The 21,073-nt window shown below is 35.0% G+C and overlaps 1 protein-coding gene and 1 pseudogene across 2 annotated transcripts in view; both read right to left on the reverse strand.

Annotated features, from left to right (window-relative positions):
- Window positions 1-19,782, reverse strand: part of LOC145240445 (protein-serine O-palmitoleoyltransferase porcupine-like) — a 78,970-nt gene extending 59,188 nt beyond the window's left edge. The window contains exons 1-2 of one of the 2 annotated variants that reach the window (XM_080103983.1): window positions 19,438-19,782; window positions 4,211-4,441 (exon numbers count right to left, since the gene is read on the reverse strand). In XM_080103983.1, coding sequence (XP_079960109.1) covers window positions 4,211-4,439 — 229 coding nt within the window. In that variant the 5' untranslated portion in view covers window positions 4,440-4,441; window positions 19,438-19,782. Of the gene's footprint in view, window positions 1-4,210; window positions 4,442-14,849; window positions 14,957-19,437 lie in introns of those variants that run through there. The other variant, XM_080103976.1, reaches the window with a different exon arrangement.
- Window positions 2,112-2,197, reverse strand: LOC145284660 (U2 spliceosomal RNA; annotated as a pseudogene).
- Window positions 19,783-21,073: the final 1,291 nt, after the last annotated feature.

Raw genomic sequence — 21,073 nt, forward strand, 5'->3', positions numbered from 1 at the left:
AATGCCAGCAATGTGGCTTCCTCCCCTCTACTATCACCGACATTGTCCATTCTCGGTACTTAAACACCGCCGGAATTTTGTTGAATCCGCTCCTGTCGACTCTCATGACCAGCTTATAATCTCCCGTCATGAGGTTCCGCGGGCCTCTAACCGGACACACCGACTCTACCTCTCCATACTGGCTGAGCACCGCACCAAGTTGACGCGAGCCCAAGTAACAGGGCACACCCAGTATCGACACCGTTGTCCTCCTTCTTCCCTGATACTCCGGCTTCATGGAGAGGTGCTTCCACGTCAGGTTGTTCCTGGAAAGTCTCTCAGCATCCTCTTTATCGGGCAGCAGGACTTCCCACTTGGCGTAGCTACAACGACATATGTAGCTCGCCGGCACATTTAGGTCCTGGAGCAGCTGCGCCATAGTTTCCTTCGGCACTCCTGTCAGGCTTCTGCTACGGTTGTCAGTCGTGATGAAGGACAAAACCCGCTGCTCCAGTTCCTCCACAGCTCCAGGAAGAGGCAGAATTACATTTCCATCAGTGTACTGCTTGAATGTAGATTCAAACAGCTCCCTGTATTCCTGTGGAGACAGTTGTTTTTGTGGGCCCCAGGCTTGGGTTGCCTCCTGGTTGCTATTCTTGTTGTTGTTGGGGCACTCCTTGGTGGGTGGCACCTTAACCTTAGCGGCTGTTGTTGCCCCATCTTTGGGTTCCACCGTTAAATCCTTGGGGGAGCCTTTGGCAGAAGGTAAGGCAGGCCATTCCTCTCCTGCCTCTAGAGTTGTCTCCCCTTCCGCTGGCGTCTCTTTTGTGGTCCGAGGTTTGTTCCCGGTTGAGCCGGCAGATTTTCCTTTTGCCGCCTCTACCCTAGGTGGGTCAGCTTTCGGCGGGCTGTTGCCTGCGACAGTTGCTGGATCCTTCCAACTTGGAGGGGGCCCCAGGAGTCTTTCTAGAGATGCTAGCGTCTCTTTAATTCGCTCGGCATCTCTATTAGTTGCCCCGTCCGCATCGGGTACATCCCCCTTCTTTGGCTTATCAGAAGCGGGGAGGAGTGGGACATTTGGTGTCCCCTCCTTCTTGGTTTTCATGGCTGGTTCCTCCTCCGGAATCCTCTCTATCGACTGGGACCCTGGAGTCTCTTGAGGATCTGCCATTGCTGGGGTTTGGTCGGCTCCGCTTTTGGGGGTGCTGACCTCTTGGGGAGCATGGGGTGGGTTTGGTAACCCCAGTTGCTCAGCTACATCTAGGGGAGCAGCGGGCTGCTTCTCTCCCCTCTCATCGTCATTTGTAGCCTTTTTGGCACATTTTGCTCCCCTCGGAGGGGAACCCTCCTGGGGAGTGGCGCTTTCTTTTGCCCCTTTTTTGGACGGCATCTCGTGGTCTACTAAAAGTTCGCTGACCCCGTGACGTCGAACAAAGTGTAGCGTGGGTGGGGAGAAAAGAAAAAAGGAGGGGACGGGGGGGGGGAGGAAGAACTAAGGGGGGTTTAGAAGGGGCGGGCTCTTGAAGAAAAAAGAGTTTCGGCCTCCCCTCACGGGGATGCCTGGTTAGCAGCTCGAATCCCCCCGCGAGGGGGGAGAGCAGAGAAGGAAGACGCAGTGGGTGCTAGCGGAACAGGGCGCCGCGTCGCAATTAAGAGCGAGAGGGGATAGGCATCTCCGCCCACTGAGGGGAGCCGAGACGAAGCACCCACCCTACCCCACGTCCCCCTGCCCACTTAGCTACCCAAACAGAAGCGATAAAGGGAACCCTGTCTGCTCAATCCTCTGGGAGAGCAGCGAAAGGATAGACAAAGTTTTGGCCTGGCAGGTCAGAGTGCTGCTCAGGCAATTAAGGGTGGAGAAATTAGACCATCTCGGTCTCGAGAGGTGAGACCAAAACGAAGAAAAAACAATAACAAAAAACAAAAAACCAACAAAAGCAGGTCACAACTACCAGCTTAGTGGTGCTGGTCCCGAAATTCCAGTCTCCCAAAAGAGGGGATCGGTTTTCGGGTCCTAGCTCCCACAAATGTGGAGTCGGTCCTTCAGGTCCTGACTCCCCAAAGGAGGGGGTCTGGTCCTTGCAAACGAAGGTTAGTAAATGAACACCTTAAACCTAGCCCGAGAGCCCGGTGGTGGATCCCTTCTAAGAGCAAAAGTTTCGTAAGCTGAAGAACAGATACTACACTTTGATCTTAGCCAAAAGGCCAAGAAAGACAAATAATTTTTATTAGCTTTGCCTCAACAGCGACACCAATTTTTTTTTTTTAACACGTGACAAGGTTTATTTGGAATATTCCACTTTCCTTTTTTAGGGATGCACAGCATGATAATGGACGGAGCGATAAGCATAATAATATAATGATAATAAAAAGTGGAATGAAATGCAAAATATTTGAGGAGGGAGCAAAAACCATAAAATACCAAATAATTTAGAAAGGGAGGTGTTAGAGAATGGATAGAGAGAGAGAGAGAGAGAGAGAGAGGGAGAGGGGGGTGAATTATAGTGTATACACGTTGGAAGTCAAGATCAGCTGATTGGATTGCGTGCGAGTCACGTGATCAGGTTAGCTGAATCGTGGAGATTTGGTTGCAACTTGGACAAGAGCGGACGGCTTCGCCGTTGTCTCCTCCCCTTCGCTGGGGGTGGGGAACAAATGCTGACGTGGTAGAAATAAGACCTAGAAGAAAACACAGGCCAAATTCACTTTCCAACCTTCTGTGAACAAACTGGAAGGTGAATAAAAAAAACTATAGAACCAATTTCTTGTCTTGGTGTGAAATAAATCTTCGTCCCCAAAAACAGGTATCAAGTTTCCCTCCCAGACGAGAATTTCCAGATGGACCAACAAAATGGCAGAAGGTATGTTCAAATACATGATCACACACACAATGACATTAACACTGGTAAGATAATTAAACACTCAATCTTTTATAAATAGACACGTTTTAATATATCATCTCCATTCCAATTTCAACCAATATACAACAAACGCTCATTTTATGATACGACAACGTAACAGAGGGAACAAAGAACCATAAAATGGTACCATTTTTTTTTGGGGGGGGGGGTAAAAAAAGATTCAGCTAAATAGAAACAAAATTAGTTACTTAGTAATATATCATGCAGTTTTTGTCAAATTTGTTTTATTTGGTTTCTATTAACTTTTCGGACATTCAATCACAAACATTGCTATGTAAAATGCAAACATCACAAATTTGCAATCTGAGTGTTCTTGTACATTAAGGATATCAGTAATAATCATTAAGTCATTATTTGATATTCAATAATTACAACTATCAGATATTTTTAATTGTTTTACTCACTGCCAATGCGATTCTCCATCTATATAAGAGCCAAATATATCCTAAAATGGAATACCGTTTCCACATCTGGGCAGCAGCTGCTCGACGCACCCTATCCTACCTTTATAAGAGTTCAAAACCGGCTTCAAAACCTAGTAGGATACCATTTTTTCTTCCCTGCAACCTCTTTCTCCACAGAAGAGATCTTGTGAGCATATCTCTGATCTATTGTTATTTTCATGGCAAGTGCTCGACTGAACTCCAATCTATGGCCTTCCTTGCCAAACATTCATAAAAAAGTACAACCACTATCAACAATTTCCCCCATTCTATTTGTGTCTAAATCTAAACGCAAATTTCATGATTTTCTTACCTAGAACTGCCTGCCTGTTTCGCTGGCATGCTTCCCAGTTGACTACAATATGGTCAACTTCAAGTCCAATGTAAACAAGTTCTTGTTGAGTCGTCCCCTTATATAATCAAATTTTACGCAATTCACGCTATTAACAATTACTACACTACCACCTTACATTCATTAACCCTTATCCTCCAGTGACTTTTTGGCCTTGATAAGTGGTGACGTTCTAGTAAAAAAAAAAAAGATTATGCAAGGATTACAGGACAGAATTGAATATTTTAATGAGGTCATTATTAGAATTCAACATTATGTAAGATTAAATGATAATGCTAAAAAAAAAAAAAAAAAAAATCTTGTGTCATCAATGCAAAACAGGGACATAAAGCTCTAAACCAGAGTGACCAAGTAATTTGAACTGAGTTCATCCCAAAAGTCTTTCCCAGTCCTCTCATTACTTTGTTGATCAACCGACAATCATTCTATCCTATTAACTTGTTTTTGAGTATTTTTTTTAGTCTTGATAAGTGACAATTCACAAGTGTGAAAAAAAAAAAAAAATTGATGCTTACCTGTTGACAAGAGGCTGGACACAAGCTTGCATAGAAAACTGGCTACCATCAAAGGCATTGTGGTACTAACAGTCTGTTGGATAACAGGGAGGAGGCAACTTTCACAGAGAAGCCAGAAAGACATTTTGGGATAATACACATCATCATAGACATCAAAATCATCTCGCTCAAAGTAACTTAATCCTTCTTCATCACCTTCCAAATCTCCATAATAGGATTCCATATCCATTGCTGAAAATAAAAACAAATGAAATAAAATATAAATCCTGAAGAGTGTTTTTTGGGATCCAGGAATGTTTAATCATTAGATCTATGTATAATGTAACTTGATTTTTGTCATTCTTCCTATGAAATTGATATCAGATTTTTTGTATTATTTGAACTACCATCCTCATCTTGAGTTATTTTCACATTTCGGTCGATATAACCTTTGACCTTCAGGTGTATCTTGTCGAACTCAGGAATCTGCAGAAAATTTCTAACAGAATCCTTTATTTAATCCATGGGGGTAGCATGCTCTTGTTCCATCAGCCATGCCGGAGTAAAAATCCTAAGTAATTTGCATATATCCATGGCATGGTGGATAATGTACTTGGTAAAATTCATTTGTACGTTACACTCTTCTAGAGATTGAAGGTTTATTCCTTAGTGAAGGCAACACTCAAAATACCAAGTCATGACTGATGGAACAGGAGCATGCTGGCCCTTTGGATTAAATAAAGGGTTCCATTCGAATTACGATGCAGATTCCGAAGTTCGATAACCCCTAAAAAAGGTCAGACCTTATATCACCCAAATATGAGAACAGTCGTCTGAAGAAAACATATGAGTAATCAATCCCCATCCAAAAAATTCAGAATATTTTTGTTCATCATTTGTTTGGTGAATCATTGCAGCATGTTGTTAAGAATAATAACATTCACTTTGATTTAACTCTTTCCAAAAAATACTTTGACTAGGTTGAAATTATTTTTATACGGATGCCATCTATTTTCTTTTATAAATAGAAGATAAGATATGATTGTATTCGTCAATACAGAGTTACTTTCTTTATGTTTGGAAAAAAAAAAACAACTTTAGGTTGATATCATGGTAGTTTCAGCAGTAATACTTATCACCTTAAATACTGCCAATGTTGCAGCATTCCTGTCTTAGAAGAGTATTTTAGCCTTTCAACCTGGTTAATAATGTGATGAATGACAGGCCCTTGTCATCCATCACATGATGGATAATCATTTGATTATCTCAACAACTGCAAATCACCCAAGAATATGGTTGTTGTTGATGTTGGCTGTGCTCATGTGGGTGTTCCAATGACTGGCAATAATTTGAATATCACTCGAAGGTATGCAGTCAACAGTAGTCTGCAAGTTGTAAAAATTTATCATGATCGTCAACATTAAGAATGGGAGCATAAATTGCACTGGCATTAAGAACCGAATGTTTCCAAAGAATATGTCGAACAGCAATAGTTTGGTTCCCAGACAAAGAACAATGCTAAGAATGAAGACAACGTCGTGGAGACTTTAATAGTGTAGACAGTATTTTAAATAATCACCTAAAAAAATCAGAAAGGGTGATAGCTCCTTTTAAATCAAATGCAATAAGAGTTGTCTATCTTAAGTTTTAACAAATAAAGCTTAACAAAAATGACTTCACTAAATGTAAAAATAAGCAGACTATTTTGGTGAAAAGAAAATTTGTTAATTATTTAAGGCATTTAAATAAATGAAAGTTTAAATAAATTATGAAATATCAAATTTTAGGCTTTATTCACCAACCACCACTCATCAAAAGTTGTTTTTTTATAATTTTATTATTGCTAACAAGTCTGACACACATGGAGATATTAATGTAATAGATGGGTTATTATTAATGTCTATTTTGTGGTCTTTTAATGTAAATCTGACATTTGGCGGTGTAAATTTCTACTAATATTTATATCGAAGCATATTTTCAAAATGATTTATAATTTATATATTGGAGATATATATATATATCTATAATAAATAAATAAAATATATATAACACACACATACGCACGCGCGCTAGCAGGACGCCCGGCATTGCCCGATTGTAAAATATGCATAAATATTTTTTTGATTTATGCAGATTTCGTTATTATAAAACCAAGTCTCTATTGATTATTATCTAATATATAGTAATGATTTCAAAAGTTAAATTTAAAAAAAAAAAAATAACTTGGGTGCCATCCACTAGAATTGAAGCCAAAACGTTTAGCGTCCCAACCGTCTCCACTGTCGTTAACATCTAAGCTACTAACAGATGGATCCGAAAGATTAAAAATCAAGCGACTGGACTATGAAGGTTAAAAACAAAATCGAAATTGTTCCACAGGTCCAAATCCCCTATATATCAAGTTTCAAGTCAGTAGACATAAAATTCAGAGAGGAGTTTAGTAGATACTTTTCGCACACACACACACACACAAGGTCACTTTAACAAGTCTACTGTATATATCTAAATACTTTTTCATCCTAAATGCTACACAATGCACAATTTAGAAAATATGCATAAATAGAACTAATAAAATGATTGATTTTATTGATTAAGAATTTTTAAAAAACTAAAGTTAGTTTTTCAAAGGAATATGCAAATTTGTTAATCTTGATTTTGTAGCTTACATATCCAGGAATAAGTCTATTTTGATAATTTTTCAATAGAAAAATTAAATTTAATATTAATGTAAGTGTGAAAAAAAGAAAAGAAAAAATCAACTTTATATAGATATAGATATGTATATATCCACCCAATCATTGAAAATTTAGAAAGTAAAAAAAAAAGAAAGAAAAAAACTGCTTGATAAAACAATTTCAAGTTTTTAGGAGAAGGGAGAAAGTAAATAGAGTCTGGCAACCCTACTCATTGCCGTTTGAAATTTGGTAAGAAATTACTTCATTATTTCATCAAGACATTTTCTTTATTTTTTCTCCTTTCTATATGGATTGGGACATTATTTTTTTTCTTTATGAAAATATCTAGTTGGAGATTTTATCTCTACAGATTCATGTTATTTTATATGAATATAAATATTAGTGTAAATACTAGCAAAGCATTTTTTTGTCATTTCTGATTAAGTTCACTAGAAAACTTTTACTAAATAAACTGACACTGAAATTCCATCCCTTCGGCTCTATTCATAAATTTGAAATTGATCATCTTTAATTTCTCAGTTTTCCCAGGCAATGTTAGGACATTAGAAAAAAAAAAAAAAGAAAAAAAAAGGATAGTTTTACAAAGAAATAATTACAACGGAAGTTTCTCAAACTATGAATCAGCAAAAAAAAAAAAAATGTATGATTATGATAAATTCTAAAATATCAAATTTTAAACTTAATTCACAAACCACCATCCATTACTGCATCAGCATATTTTCTTTCCTCCTCTTTTAACAAGTATCTTTACAAAGTCAGGTGAATATGTTGGTATATTTCTATGTAAAGGATTCGCTATTCAGCTAATTACTTGATCATTATGAATTTTGAAACACAGCTGCTCGGCATAAAGTGGGTAGTATGGGATGTATTTACTTTAATTTAGTTTATGAAAAGGTACAAAAAAGATGTGTAAACTTCAGATACCTCAGATTTTTGTGAAATTTTAACATCAATTAAAAAATATTCAACATTTCAATTTGGAACATTTACATCTGAAATTTTAGATTTTTTTTTTTTTTTTTTTTAGAATCAACATCACTTAAGGAATTTTGATCAAAATTGGAATAAAAATTTTAAAATTATATTTTTGTTTCTGAATTTTTTAGATGAGGACTGATAATTTGTGTAATTTGTATTATTCAGATTACTGACATATTTTTCGACCTTTAAGTGTATGCTGTCAAACTGGAGATTCTGCACAGAATTTCTAATGGAACCCTGAGGTAGCATGGTCTTATTCTGTCAGCCATGACTGGGTAAAAATCTTAAATAATTCATAGCTGTATTCTTCGTAGTGCCCACACTGAGGATTAAACTATCAATCTCCTGAAGCGTATCACTTACAACTGAATTTTACTAAGAATTTTATCAATTATGTCACTGATCTTTGCAGACAATTCTAGCATTGGAGGTTACAACAGAGAAAATGTTGTGTGATAAATAGTAGTCCAAATAATCCAAATGACATATCTTTAATCTTTGTTAGAGGATATAAGAGGTGTAAAATTGTTCTGTTTGGAGGAATTAATTTTACCCATTCTAGGATGGGTATCCTTTTCATTCTATATATAACATCAAGAAGCATCGAGAAGAGAAAAATAAAATCATCTCTGCACCTAACAATATAAAAATACCCTGAGAGAGAAAGCTGCTTTGATAGCAGAATCATTGGAAACCAATAAATCAGAATACAGCAAGTATCTAAGCCAAACAGTGAACGAACAGAAGAGTACACAAAAAAGAAAACAAAAATGAATAAATAAAATAAGCTCCTCAGTCAGAAGAAAAACATGCTTACAAGAAAAACAAAAAAACAAGCAATAATTATGGGAGTCGAACTTTCCTAGAAAATAGAGAGAAAAAAAGTGATAAACAAGATGGCTGACTCTAGTTGGAGGGGGCGCGCATGATAAGGACAAAATAAAAATGATAAAAAAAAAAAAGAAATCTTTTGATCTTCGAATAACAAAATAATTAACTGGATATGAATAGGAAACAAGCCAAAAGAAAAGGGTCAAGAACTTATTTTGAATTTTCGTGTTCCTTCTATTGAAGAGTGATGAAAAGTATAGCTCAAGGTTGTTTACTAAATGGCAGGCTGAAAATGTATCTGCTGTGTCTACAGTCAAAGTAGAAATCCTTCTACATTGGGGTAATCTTTTTATCTTTGTTCTAATTCAAAATGACCCTTTTTAGAGGATTTTGATTTTTACCATAATAAAAACTTTTGTGTTTAACTTTGCACCCTTGCAGGGGGAGACAGGTAAGTAGGGACATATAAACAATTTTATTATACACTAGTGGGGAGACCTGGCACTTTCTAGGATCGAATAAGGAAACCTGTGCTTTCCTGTTTGCAGTCCATAACACAATATTACTTTATTTCATAATATTCTATTTTAAAGAAGCAGTGCATATACAGCAACATGTATTGAAATAATTATCACTACATTTATACTTAGGACATACAACTTTACTGAGTATCTTTGTTGACATGTACATGCTCAGATATTTTTTGTATGCCAGTGTACACTTCATCTAATGCACCTGGCAGTCCAAAACACCACTTGACCCTGTGTCCTACTTCATGAAGAGGAAGTAAATACACTAGGGACATATCCGGCATTTTTATCTACTCCGATCCAAGCTATGAATCTTATATTACCATTTCTATCATATTTTTTTTAAATTTCTACCATTTCAAGTTCATCTACTAAATTAATAAAGTAAGGTTTTTTTTTCCTCCTCTCCAGTCATAGGACTATAAACACAGACATCATACATAATTCTAATATGGTCACACATCCTGACAGTATCTGATGCAGGTTTCCAGCATTATTAGGAAGTTTCTTTCATCTTTGTAATTTCCTAGATTGATTCAAACTAAAGTGATTTTCTCAAACAAGTCATACTTAAAAAAAAAAAATCTAACTCCTATCATTCACATACCCACTTCTAGAAAAAGACAGTTATCGTTTTGTTTATTCACTCTATCATTACTTTTCACCATTTATGATTTCCTGAGGTAATACAAAAAAAATAAAAATAAATAAATAATAAAATAAATGAATAAATAAAAATCACTGCTCTCTTTCACTTTGATTCTTATTTTTCATGGACTTTGATTTGCTATTCAGTAACATTTTTTCAGTGTACATTTGCTAAACACTTAAATAACAGTTTTGCAAGAAAGAGTGCATTGTATGACACGTCTCCAAATCCAGCATTAATTTACATCTTAGGACATATCTATATCTTATACAGGTAGAGGATTTCATTTGGAGTCAAGTACTTTCTCAGTGATAGAATGATCCAATGATTTTTCCAGTAGTCTTAGAAACAGACTGGATAAATGTCTTCTATTTCAGATTTGAAGTGAACATTAGTCCAAGGAGCTTATCAAAACAAGGGACTTCTTCAAGGATATAAGGGGGCATTCATTTAGATTGGGGTAAAAACAAGGATTTAAGCATTGATTATGAAAGGAGAGAAACTTCGTTTTAGAGGATGTTAAATGTAACAAGCCACCTTTTCCTCCAGTGCACCACATGCTCTAGGTCTGGAGAGAGAGAGAGAGAGAGAGAGAGAGAGAGAGAGAGAGAGAGAGAGAGAGAGAGAGTGGGGGTGGGGAGTTATCAAAATCTTGATTGTCAGTGCTAAGGTAGTATTGTCATCTGTATAGATGTCAATGAATGATCTCAGGATAAGATTTGGCAGATCATGAATGAAAATCAGTGTTGGTCCTAAAATAGACATTGATTTTATGTGCTTGAGCCTTGTGCTGTTTACCCTTACAATAAAGTAAGGAAAATTATAATGCTTAAATTTCATTTTCTTAAGAGTATTTTAAAGGGTTTTTCTTTATATATATAAAAACCAGCCTGGGTGCCCGGCATCGCCCAGGTATTTGGAGGTGTGTATTGAGAAAAAAAAAAAAGTGGTAGTAGAAAGCAAGCTCGAACCTGTACCACGGAGGAGGAAAAGAACGTGAAAAAAAAAAAAAGTGACATCTTTGCTGTTGCGTTCATCACCAAACCGGAACTGGTGAAGGTTTAAATTAAGGCTAGTCAATCGAAAAGAGGGGATGATTTTTGAAAATATCAGCAAAAAAGGTGAACCCTCCTTGTAGAAAAGTGCCCAGTTGAGGGTGAAGGAATTAATGTTTTTGGCCAAATTTTCAATATTTGTTGTCTGAAGGGTTGAGCTTAAAATGTTACCGATTTCATAAAAATCCGTTGCCTCTGTCGAAAGTTTTAGGCATGCATACATTTAAACAGACAGGTGAGATTTATATTATAGATGGTAGGTATGAGTAATTTTTCAAACTAAAGTTTTAGTTTTATGTCCCTTACCAAGATTAAAATAAAGACAAAATGCTACTAATCTTATGTCTAGAATCCTTATTCCAATTTTTATCAAAATTCTATTACATGATTTTTATTCAAGAAAAATGTCTAAAATTGAAAGCTTAAAGAGTCTTAAGAAACTGAAATTCAGGGAATCTTGCTTAATTGATGTCTAATGACTAAAGATCAAACTCAATGCAAATCTGAAATATTTGGATTTTCAAATGTAAGGTTGTGTCCATATTATGGCTTTAAAATATTTTAAAGAAACTGAAATTATTATGAAATTATGAAATTCATTAATTGAGGTTTAATACTTATTAAGTTTACAAAATCAAGGGTATCTGAATTTTCATAATATGCTTCCACTCTATCTTTGCATAAAACTAATATAACCCACATTACCCACCCTTATGCTTGGAAGCTGTGTTCCAAAAATCATTATGAATTTTAGGCATGGAAATACATATCATTCAAACACGGTAGTGTTTGAATATATGGTTAAGTGGCAGTTCTAGTCATTTAGAACTGCTTTAAAGCTTCACCACTCACTCATTTTTTGACCAAATTTAAAACGATTATTACAGTTTATAGATCACCTTCTCAGCTATATTGTGAAAAATTTTTTTTTCAATTTTCGTTTAGTAAAACAAAAGTTATAAATTTACTGGTGTTCAAAATCGTAAAAATTTGTAAGGAGGTGAGCGACGTTTTTTTATGACTAGTTTCCATAGCAACCATGTCGCTTCAACGACTACTGTTGCTACCAATTCACCGCTCTTGCGAAAAGAGAAGTAACAAGAGAAACAAAGAGAATGAAAGGGAGATAATTGAGGGATTTTATTGAAAGTAGACGAGTGCCGTACATTGTTATTACATATCTGTATGTTATGTTTATGGGGGCAAAAAAATAAGACTGAAATTAAACAAAGAACAAGTGAATTTTCTGGAAGCCTAGAAAAATCATGGATTCCAATAGAAAAATGCGAGCATGAAAAGTAATATGGTTAAGCTTAAAGATGGAAAAGTAAAGAACTAGTTGTTAAAATTGAAAAAGAAAAGGACAAGATATTCTAGTAAAAAAATATAATAAATTTATAGCTTAAAATATTGCAGCATTAAGAATTGATTATATAATGTTAAATTGAATTTAAAAATAAATTCTTAATGCTGCAATATTTTAAGTTATAAATTTATTTAAATTTTTACTACAATATCTTTTCTTTTCCACTTTTAACAACTAGTCCTTTACTTTTCCATATTTAAGCTTAACTATATTACTTTACATGCTTACATTTTTCTATTCTAATATATGTGTGTGTGTGTATGTGTGTGTAGAATCAATCAACGGAAAATCATAAGCACACAGATGGATGAAAAAATAAAAACTGGAAATGAATAAACAGATAAACGTGTGATGTATAATTTCATGACAAGTTTATTAGATAATTTGAGAAGGAAAGTAAATCCCAATTTCTTTTTGGATTGAGTTATGTTTGAAAAAAGTCCATTTTAGTACTCATATACTAAAGGTGCAACTACACTATAATACCAAAATTCAAAATTTTTAATATTGAATTTCAAGGCAAAGCAATTGTTTCTACTTAATTGTCATGTTACAGTAACATATCCAAAAATTATGAAAAATGATAAGAAAAAGGAAGTAAAAAAATTATTAAAGAAATATTTTTGGATGAAAATTAGCGAAAATAAAATGTTTGCCTAAAAAAAAAAAAAAAAAAAAAAAAACACACTGGAGCGTTCCAAGGGGAGGTAAATAGTGTGTAACTATAAACAATTTTTAAATAAATTCTGTGTTAATAATCATAAATGAGTTATTTGACTTGTTTTTAGCATAAGTGAGTTGAGTTACTTTCATTGTTATTATGTCAGATGTTCCCAAATAAATACGGCAAGGGTTTTTTATGATAAAGATAAAAAAAAGGGTTTTTTTTTTAATAATGTGATAACATTAAAGTACATGCTAATTAAGTAGATATCATTGTTTTTAGTTGAAATTAATACAAAAAGTGAGTAGATACCATAGTTTTTTCTTTTTTTCATTTTCTGAATTTCATTATTATAGTGTAGTTGCACCTTCTATAATTAACAAGTCACCCATCTCTCACTTAGCCACCTATATATTTCCTTTTGCTCTCTCTGGGTTGATTCAACCACTTCACTAGATTTTTTGAGATAGAACGACACTCTTTTTCAGCATTGCTTTTTAATTGACATCTAATTCACCCAATGTGTTCATACATTGTGGACATGTAAAATAGATTGCAGATAATAAGTTTCATACATAACATATTCTTCCCTTAGTTGGCAGGATTTATCTTGTTATCTGCCATGAACTTCCTCTCATGACTTAATCATAATTCTAGTTTGTTAATTTCTAATGGAATTTTCCACTACTCTAACGTTATGCTTATTTTTTCTTCATGTAGAAAAATTACCATTTTTGACATTTTTTTTTTTTGCAAAGTTGTCTCCTCATGTTAAATATTCAATTTAGTAAAGCACAAAATTGTATAAGGAATGCGTTTCTTAAATCATATGGTGTACTTTTTTTAATATCTTCTTGGCTGGGATAAAGGCATAAACTGACATCTTGGCTGTGTCTGTCTCTGATTGCCCCCGCTCCGCCTTCCTATCATCTGGAGTAAAAAAAAAAGAACACTTGGTTCTTGAACACTATTGGTTCTTGAAAATGAGGTTTATTATTGGAGAACTTTCCGGATTCTATTATACCAGGAATTTTTTCCCCTAGCCAATAATACCAACAGTCTAGGTTATTTTTGAAATAGCTATTTTCTTGTTGACTGCGTTAGGAGGGATCTTTCTAAAGTAATGCATCTTATTTCTTTTTTTATCCCGCCCAAATGGATTAGAAGTAATTACAAATTGCATTGTTATGATGACTGAACTTATGCATTCATGATCTGAAAGTTCATCTCTGTTGCAGATATTGATGGTGTGAGACTAAGAAAGCAACCCACGTCATGGACGTGCACCAGGAGCAGATGCGTCATTAAATTCAGCCATGTAAGAAAAATTGAACCGATCAACATTCACCGGCACTTATTGAACATTTACAAAGCCACTACAGTTGATGTCAGCACAGTTAAGAGATGGGTTTATTGATTTCAAAGTGGCAATTTGTGACAAAGCATGCTCCGAGCTTTTACAATCAAGGCATCAAAAGAGGTTGGCAAAAGTTTTTTTTTTTTTTTTTTTTTAAATGGTACCACTCCTGTCTTCGTAGCTCTTTAACGTTTTAGTTGTTTTGAGTTAAAAAAAAATAGGAGGCTTTACTTTAGGAACAAGCCTCAGATCTTATTCTGTATAATTCTATGAGATCCACCCTCTCAGGCTTTGCCTTTCCTCTTCAAGAAGGGAGTTATTTTATTACTAATCGCCTGAGGCGCCCTTACCAAAGGATGCTAATAGAGCTGCCCAGGCATTTTTTGCAGGCCAGAGTGTTCTTCTGTGATGTTGGCTCTTCAATCCCACTTTCTGACCTTTGTGTCACATATTTTCATGATGGGAAAGAGATACAGAACTTTCTGATTCTACTATCACATTCTAGCAAATTCTGATCTCAAAACTTACCCCACATTTGTCTTCTCACCAATCTTTTACAGACCGATACTGCCTGTCAGTTTGGGGTGGTCCTCCAAGCCAGCCAGGGTTATCCTCTTACCACCTGGATATTATTTCCAACACCTTGTGATGAAACACCCATATCTGGTTACAGTAGCTTTAATCCTTGCCCCTGAATTAGGTAGATGAATACATTAGCTTTTTTTTTTCTTATATTTTATTTAGTAATTGTTGAGAAAAGTATGTTAATTTGCTAGAGGAACGTTTTTAGAATTTAATGCAGAGATTGTGAATACGATACTTTGTTATTAAAACATAAAATCAGTTTGTGATATACAAAGCAAGAAATTCAAGGGAAGAGAGCCCACAGGTCATAATTTGCCACCCATGTCTCTCTGTATATGCATTCATGATTAAAAGTGTAATAAAAAAAAAAAAGTATAAGTTAATAATAAACTAGCCTGGGTGCCTGGCATTGCTCAGGTGTTTGGAGGTGTATGCTGAGAAAAAAAAAAAAAAAAAGGCAGGCAGGCTCGAACCTGTACCGCAAAGGAGGAAAAGAATGTGACCCCCCCCCCAACAAGATGTCTGCCGTTTCATCCATCGCCAAACCGGAAGTGGCGAAGGTTTAAATTAAAGATAGTCAATTGAAAAGAGGGGATGACTTTCGAAAATATTGGCGGAAAAAAACGACCCCTTCCTGTAGAAAGGTGCCCAGTTGAAAGTGAAAGAATTAATATTTTTAGCCAATTTTTTTTTATATTTGTTGTCTGAAAGGTTGAGCTTCAAAATTATACCAATCTCGTGAAAATCCATCGCCTCTGTCAAAAGTTTTGAGACATATCTACATACATTTAAACAGACAGGGGAGATTTATATTATAGATAGTTCTTAGAAGCATATGATGTGCACTAATGTTTTAGCATTGCATTTCTATGATAATAAATAAGTAATGTACAGTTTCCAAGCTCAAAATCTTTAGCATGTGATGTATTAAGAGTAGTTTGTATGCTTAAGCCTCTACTCAATAATACACACCGACGAGTCTCTTTAGTTGTAGAACGTGGAGCATTTCTGTCAAGGATGTGGAGTTAGTAAACTAAACGTTATACCCCTGAAGTTTTAAAGTTCCATTTTAGACTCTGGGAAACTCTTCACTCGGAATACAACAAGACTAGATGTTGAGTTAAAAAACAAGGTTGACAATAGAAAATTCCATTTAAGGTTAATTAACAAAAAGATGAAATTTTCATTAGAAGCCAACTTAGAGACATCTAGAGGAAATTTCATCATGAACAAGATCTAGATACATCTAGAGGAAATTTCTAATAGATTTAAATTATAGATTTAAATTTCTAATAGATATAAATTATAGATTTAAATTAATAGAAATTAATAGATCTAGATACATCTAGAGGAAATTTCATCATGAACAAGACGTCTGAAATGAGACAGTGAAGAAAAGAGAAAGTTCCTTCTCTTTGGTTGGTGAACTGAGAGGATTCGGAGGTCTTTTTTAGACCTCTTCATTTGTCTCTCCTATCTGTCTGAGAAACACGCACGGGGATATGTAAATTTACAGCTCTGTGAATATAACAAAAAAAACACTGAACATGTCGATGAAAATTAATAAATTAAATCCATTGCACATTCTTTTTGGTCCCCCGACAAAAGGAGGGTGGACCTGTAAATTTACCCTCATCCGTTCATCTGTCCGCATGTTTCTCAATAACTAAGTCTTGGAATTTTTAAAAAGTTTTACACAAACATTAAACATGATAAGAGTAAAAAAGTAACAGAACAGATTTTCTGGGAAAAGTGCGGTGATCCTCTAGGGGTACCTTTCGGGTTAAAATGTCTAAAATTGACATTTTTGTGCTTATTAAAAAAAACTGATGCGTTGGATTTTTATAAAACTTTCTGAAAAAGTGTAACTAACTGATTTTTATATAATTTGTTTGCCTATACGTCGTGATAACTCTTTTAGAACTAATAAGAACACTCCATTTTTGGGACTATTTTATCATATTTATCCAAAAATTTTTTCTTTCTCTATTTAGTAGTTTTGCATGGTGCTGAACTCAAATTTAAATATGTTAAGGCCTTGGGGACTTTTGGGGCTAACTGGGTGGAGGGGGGACAAATAATAGACTTGGTCATTTATTTATTTATTTTTTATTGCTTGGTGTAGAACTCAAATTTAAGGCCTAAAACTACACCGTTTGTTCATTTTCACCAGGGTTTGATGTTCCCTGGGGATTTTTCAGGCTAAATGGAGGGAGGGGAAAATGCTGAACTTAGTCATTTTTTATGATCCGTTCACTGTGCACTCACAGGGCACCATGCAGGCTTCACTTGTTTTTTTGTTTTTTATTGTATTTACTATATGTATTTTAGTGTTCTTATTTTGTTTTACTGCTCTTTAATAAAACTGAATCTAGTATTGCTGTATCATTTGTTCCGTTATCATTGCTATTTTACAGTTGGGAGTAACAAAAGTTTCAGACTACCCATTACAATTGAAATTAAAAAATCCAATAATAGCCTAGAAATGAAAGTTAAATTAAAATTAATGCCTTTGTCTTTACTGATGGTGGCCAAACATTTGCTTTCTTTATTTATTGCTATGAAAAAAAAATGACATTGTATCATAACACTCACTCCTGATTTGTTTTTGAGAAAATGGTAAGAATCATTTTTTCTTTTGTAAAAAATTCAATAAAAGAAAATATTGTCATTTTCAATAATATTCTCACATTTCTTTTCTTTTAAGTCAATTTTCATCCCAAACACGGCACAGTGCCACTTTGATGTAGGAGGCTACAATCGGGGACATTGTTGCAGAGATAATGCCGGGAGTTGAGCGAGCACTGAGCAGCCAGCAAGATGTCTGTTCATATTACACTTGAACTTCTGCATGTCAGTACAGTTGGGAAAGCAGAAAGCCAGAAGGGAGTTTCAAAGTCTAGCAGTTCTGGGGAAGAAACTAGTAGAAGGCTTTTTACACCTAGGATTTCTACTGTGTAGGGGTGGGATTTTGCTGCTTGTTGTGGGTATTTACGTCGAGGGGGTACAAGGGCTTGTAGTTCGTTGGAGCATCCACTATTAAAATACTTGTAGAACAAGCAGAAGGATGCAACATTTCGTCGATGGGACAGAGGCCGAAGCTTAGATGACAGTTCAGGAATCAGGCAGGACCTATCCAGGTTGGCAATATATATAATTTAGAATGACAAATAATTTAAACAACTTCTAAAAGTTGTTTAAATTACTTAGCGAGCGACATTACCGTATTTTCACTTTAAATTTCATTTTTACGATATTTTTGTTTAGCAAATTATTAGAAAAGTACGTAATAGCTACAAAACACACTTCCCATGTTAAGAATGGGTTTCTAAATAATAACGCTATTATTTCAGTGCGGTGACATGCATAAGTACAAAAAAAGAAAGAAAAAAAAAGGCCCAAGTTTTAAAAGATTATATCGTCATTTTCTTTCCTCCCCTAAACATCTATAAATTTACAACGGCCACAACAGAATCAGCATTACGTTCTTTTTGCTTTTATTGACAACAATGTTGTGTCAGGGCACGCGGTTTTATTGTTATTGTGTTTTTTTTTTTTTTTTTACGTTTCTACTTATCGAAAGTGATGGAAACTTGTACCAGCGTTTTCTCCAAATTATTGCAACCCCCCTCTAAATTCTATTCGGTCCGTTGTCTTTTTTCCACCCTATATTTGCAGAGTGGCTTCTTCGGTTTTTAAATCACGTATAAACCATAATACTCTACCTTTTTTTTCAGGCAGAAATTACACCAAGCCATTTAAATGCTACAAAATCCCTAAAAAAAAAAAAAAATCCCATTCGGCGGACCTGAACGAGAAATACCCCCCCTCTGATTTTAACCGGTATTTTGTAGTTAGTATTTTTTACGACCTAACGCATTGTAGTATAAACACCTCCAACTTCCCCATGTTAAAAACGGCTTTCGAAATAAACACCTCCAACCTTGAAAACTTCACTACATACTAAAACATACTATAAAAATTATAGGTGTGGGGTGATTCTCGTTCAAGTCCGTCTCACTTTCGAAACACCGAGTCAGACATTTATCTTTTTAAGTGACTATTTCTCGTTTCTATGTGACTTACATTTTATGTATTGCTTATTGAAATTGAAAAGGATACTTCTGCAGTTTATGGACAGTGTTGAAATAACATTTAGAAATCCATTCTTAACCTAGGAAGAGGGCGTTTGTAAACTGCAGAAGTACCAAAATATCGAATTTACTACGGAAAATATAAATAATGAACTTTGTACGATTTTTAATTAATTGGAAATGATTTAAAATGAACTTTAAGAGTTTACGTATAATAAAGCATATTGTATGCATCCCCCCCCATCCAAAAAAACAAAAAGATATTCGAGTAATTCGCTACCTTGTAAGTTGTCATAATACTTGTAATATTCTCCTCTAAAGAAGTTTCTAAAAATAAATAATAATTATATATAGTTGGGAGGGGGGCGCTTTCTACTTTCTGTTTTCAAAGAAAAAAAATTTTAAATTATCAGCTGAAAGTTGAAGTTAAATCTTACCATACAAGGAGGTCGATTTTCTTGTAAGCCAAAAAGCAAAGAAGAAAACAGTTGGGGAAAAGTCAAGTCGTCTTTAGTTTCTGTTATTACAAGTCCACTCCAAGTTCAAGGTTGCTTAAGTTAAACATCACGGAATCACTAAATAATGATTTTTTTCTTTTTTTTTTTTTTTTTTTTGTAATAAAATGAAAAATGTGTAAATAGCAAAGCGATAAGTATAATAAAGCTAGCTCTTTTCTGACAACTCAGTGAAACCAGTTACCGTCGATGTTGTATTTTCTTTTTATGCTGTGATCGTCAAGAAGCACGTGGACTCAGCGTAGAGGGGCGGCATCATCACAATGTGAAATCGAGTGGTGGAAGGAATCATCAGCCTCTTTTTCGCTACAAATATACAAGCACCGGCCCAGGCCACCGAGTGCGTTTAAGGATGTGTGACGTCATCATATAAGACCAGAAACATCAATCACTTCTCTCAAATTTAGAATCTGGCAGCTTAGTGCCCCCCCCCCCTAAAAAAACCAAGGTGCTACTTTTTTTTAAAGGTATGGTTAAATACCCTGAAAAGCTTGATCATTAAAATTGTAAGATGATTCCCTATTTCCTGACCATTCTAGCTTTTTAAGACAGTTAACAAATTTTTAAATCCTAATTTTTATGTTAATCTACAGTAATACCCAGAATCTTATAAAAACTCCACAGAAAAAGAAATTACGAAATATTTTTGATTTGATTTGTCTTTTATATTTTGCAGTTTTTCATTTTTTTTTTTTTTATTATTGCTGTCCATATGCATTTGCTCGATGCAGCTCAGGTAGATATATATTACTCAGTGGAGAGGACACAGAAAAAAAAAGTCGCTATTTACTTGCCTCCCCACGTTATACACAAGGACACTTTTCGGATTTTATAATAATGCCTATATACCTTTATTTTCTTTTAAAATTGGTAAATGCTTTTTCTTCTGATGATTTTAGTCCAAAATAAATTCAATAATTGACATAATAATTACATGAATGATTTTGCGCTACGAAACAGGTGTTGTTGTGCAGTTTTAACAGACTTGAAGAAATAAATGGCAAGATGGTCAACATCTTGAAATTTGGAATATAGACTTTTTGTCATTTATTTGTTATATGCTCTGTAGTTACTTCAAGCTTCATAAATTAGAGGATTGGTATGAATAAAAGGTGAAATATAATTGAATAAGCATATTTCTCCCATCATTATATAGACACTCTGAATCGGGACAAACATAAAAATGACCTCAGTCTAAAAGTATTTTTGTGACTCGATGATCACCTTTGTGGTCGTGCTACAATAAAACAACACAAGACGTTGATGTAAAGCTTTGTGTGTGTGTGTGTGTGTGTGTGTGTGTGTGTGTGTGTGTGTGTGTGTGTGTGTGAGAGAGAGAGAGATACCGTCATGTAGCATAGACAAAGGAACTCCAAATGTTGGCTGTCACTAGCTGTCTGGTCGCACCAGTCTTCGACATTCTTCTCGGCCCAATCTACTTTCATTCGGCTTTGACTCCAATCTCTCTCGGGGGGACTTCCTTCTATCCCAAGCTGGAAATTTTCCTCAACTGTTGCAAACTTAAGACTTGTATGTCCAATCTTTTGTCCCAGTCACC

This window comes from Euprymna scolopes, chromosome 1, assembly GCF_053919585.1.
Source record: "Euprymna scolopes isolate OS-2025 chromosome 1, ASM5391958v1, whole genome shotgun sequence".
Taxonomy (NCBI): Eukaryota; Metazoa; Mollusca; class Cephalopoda; order Sepiida; family Sepiolidae; genus Euprymna; species Euprymna scolopes.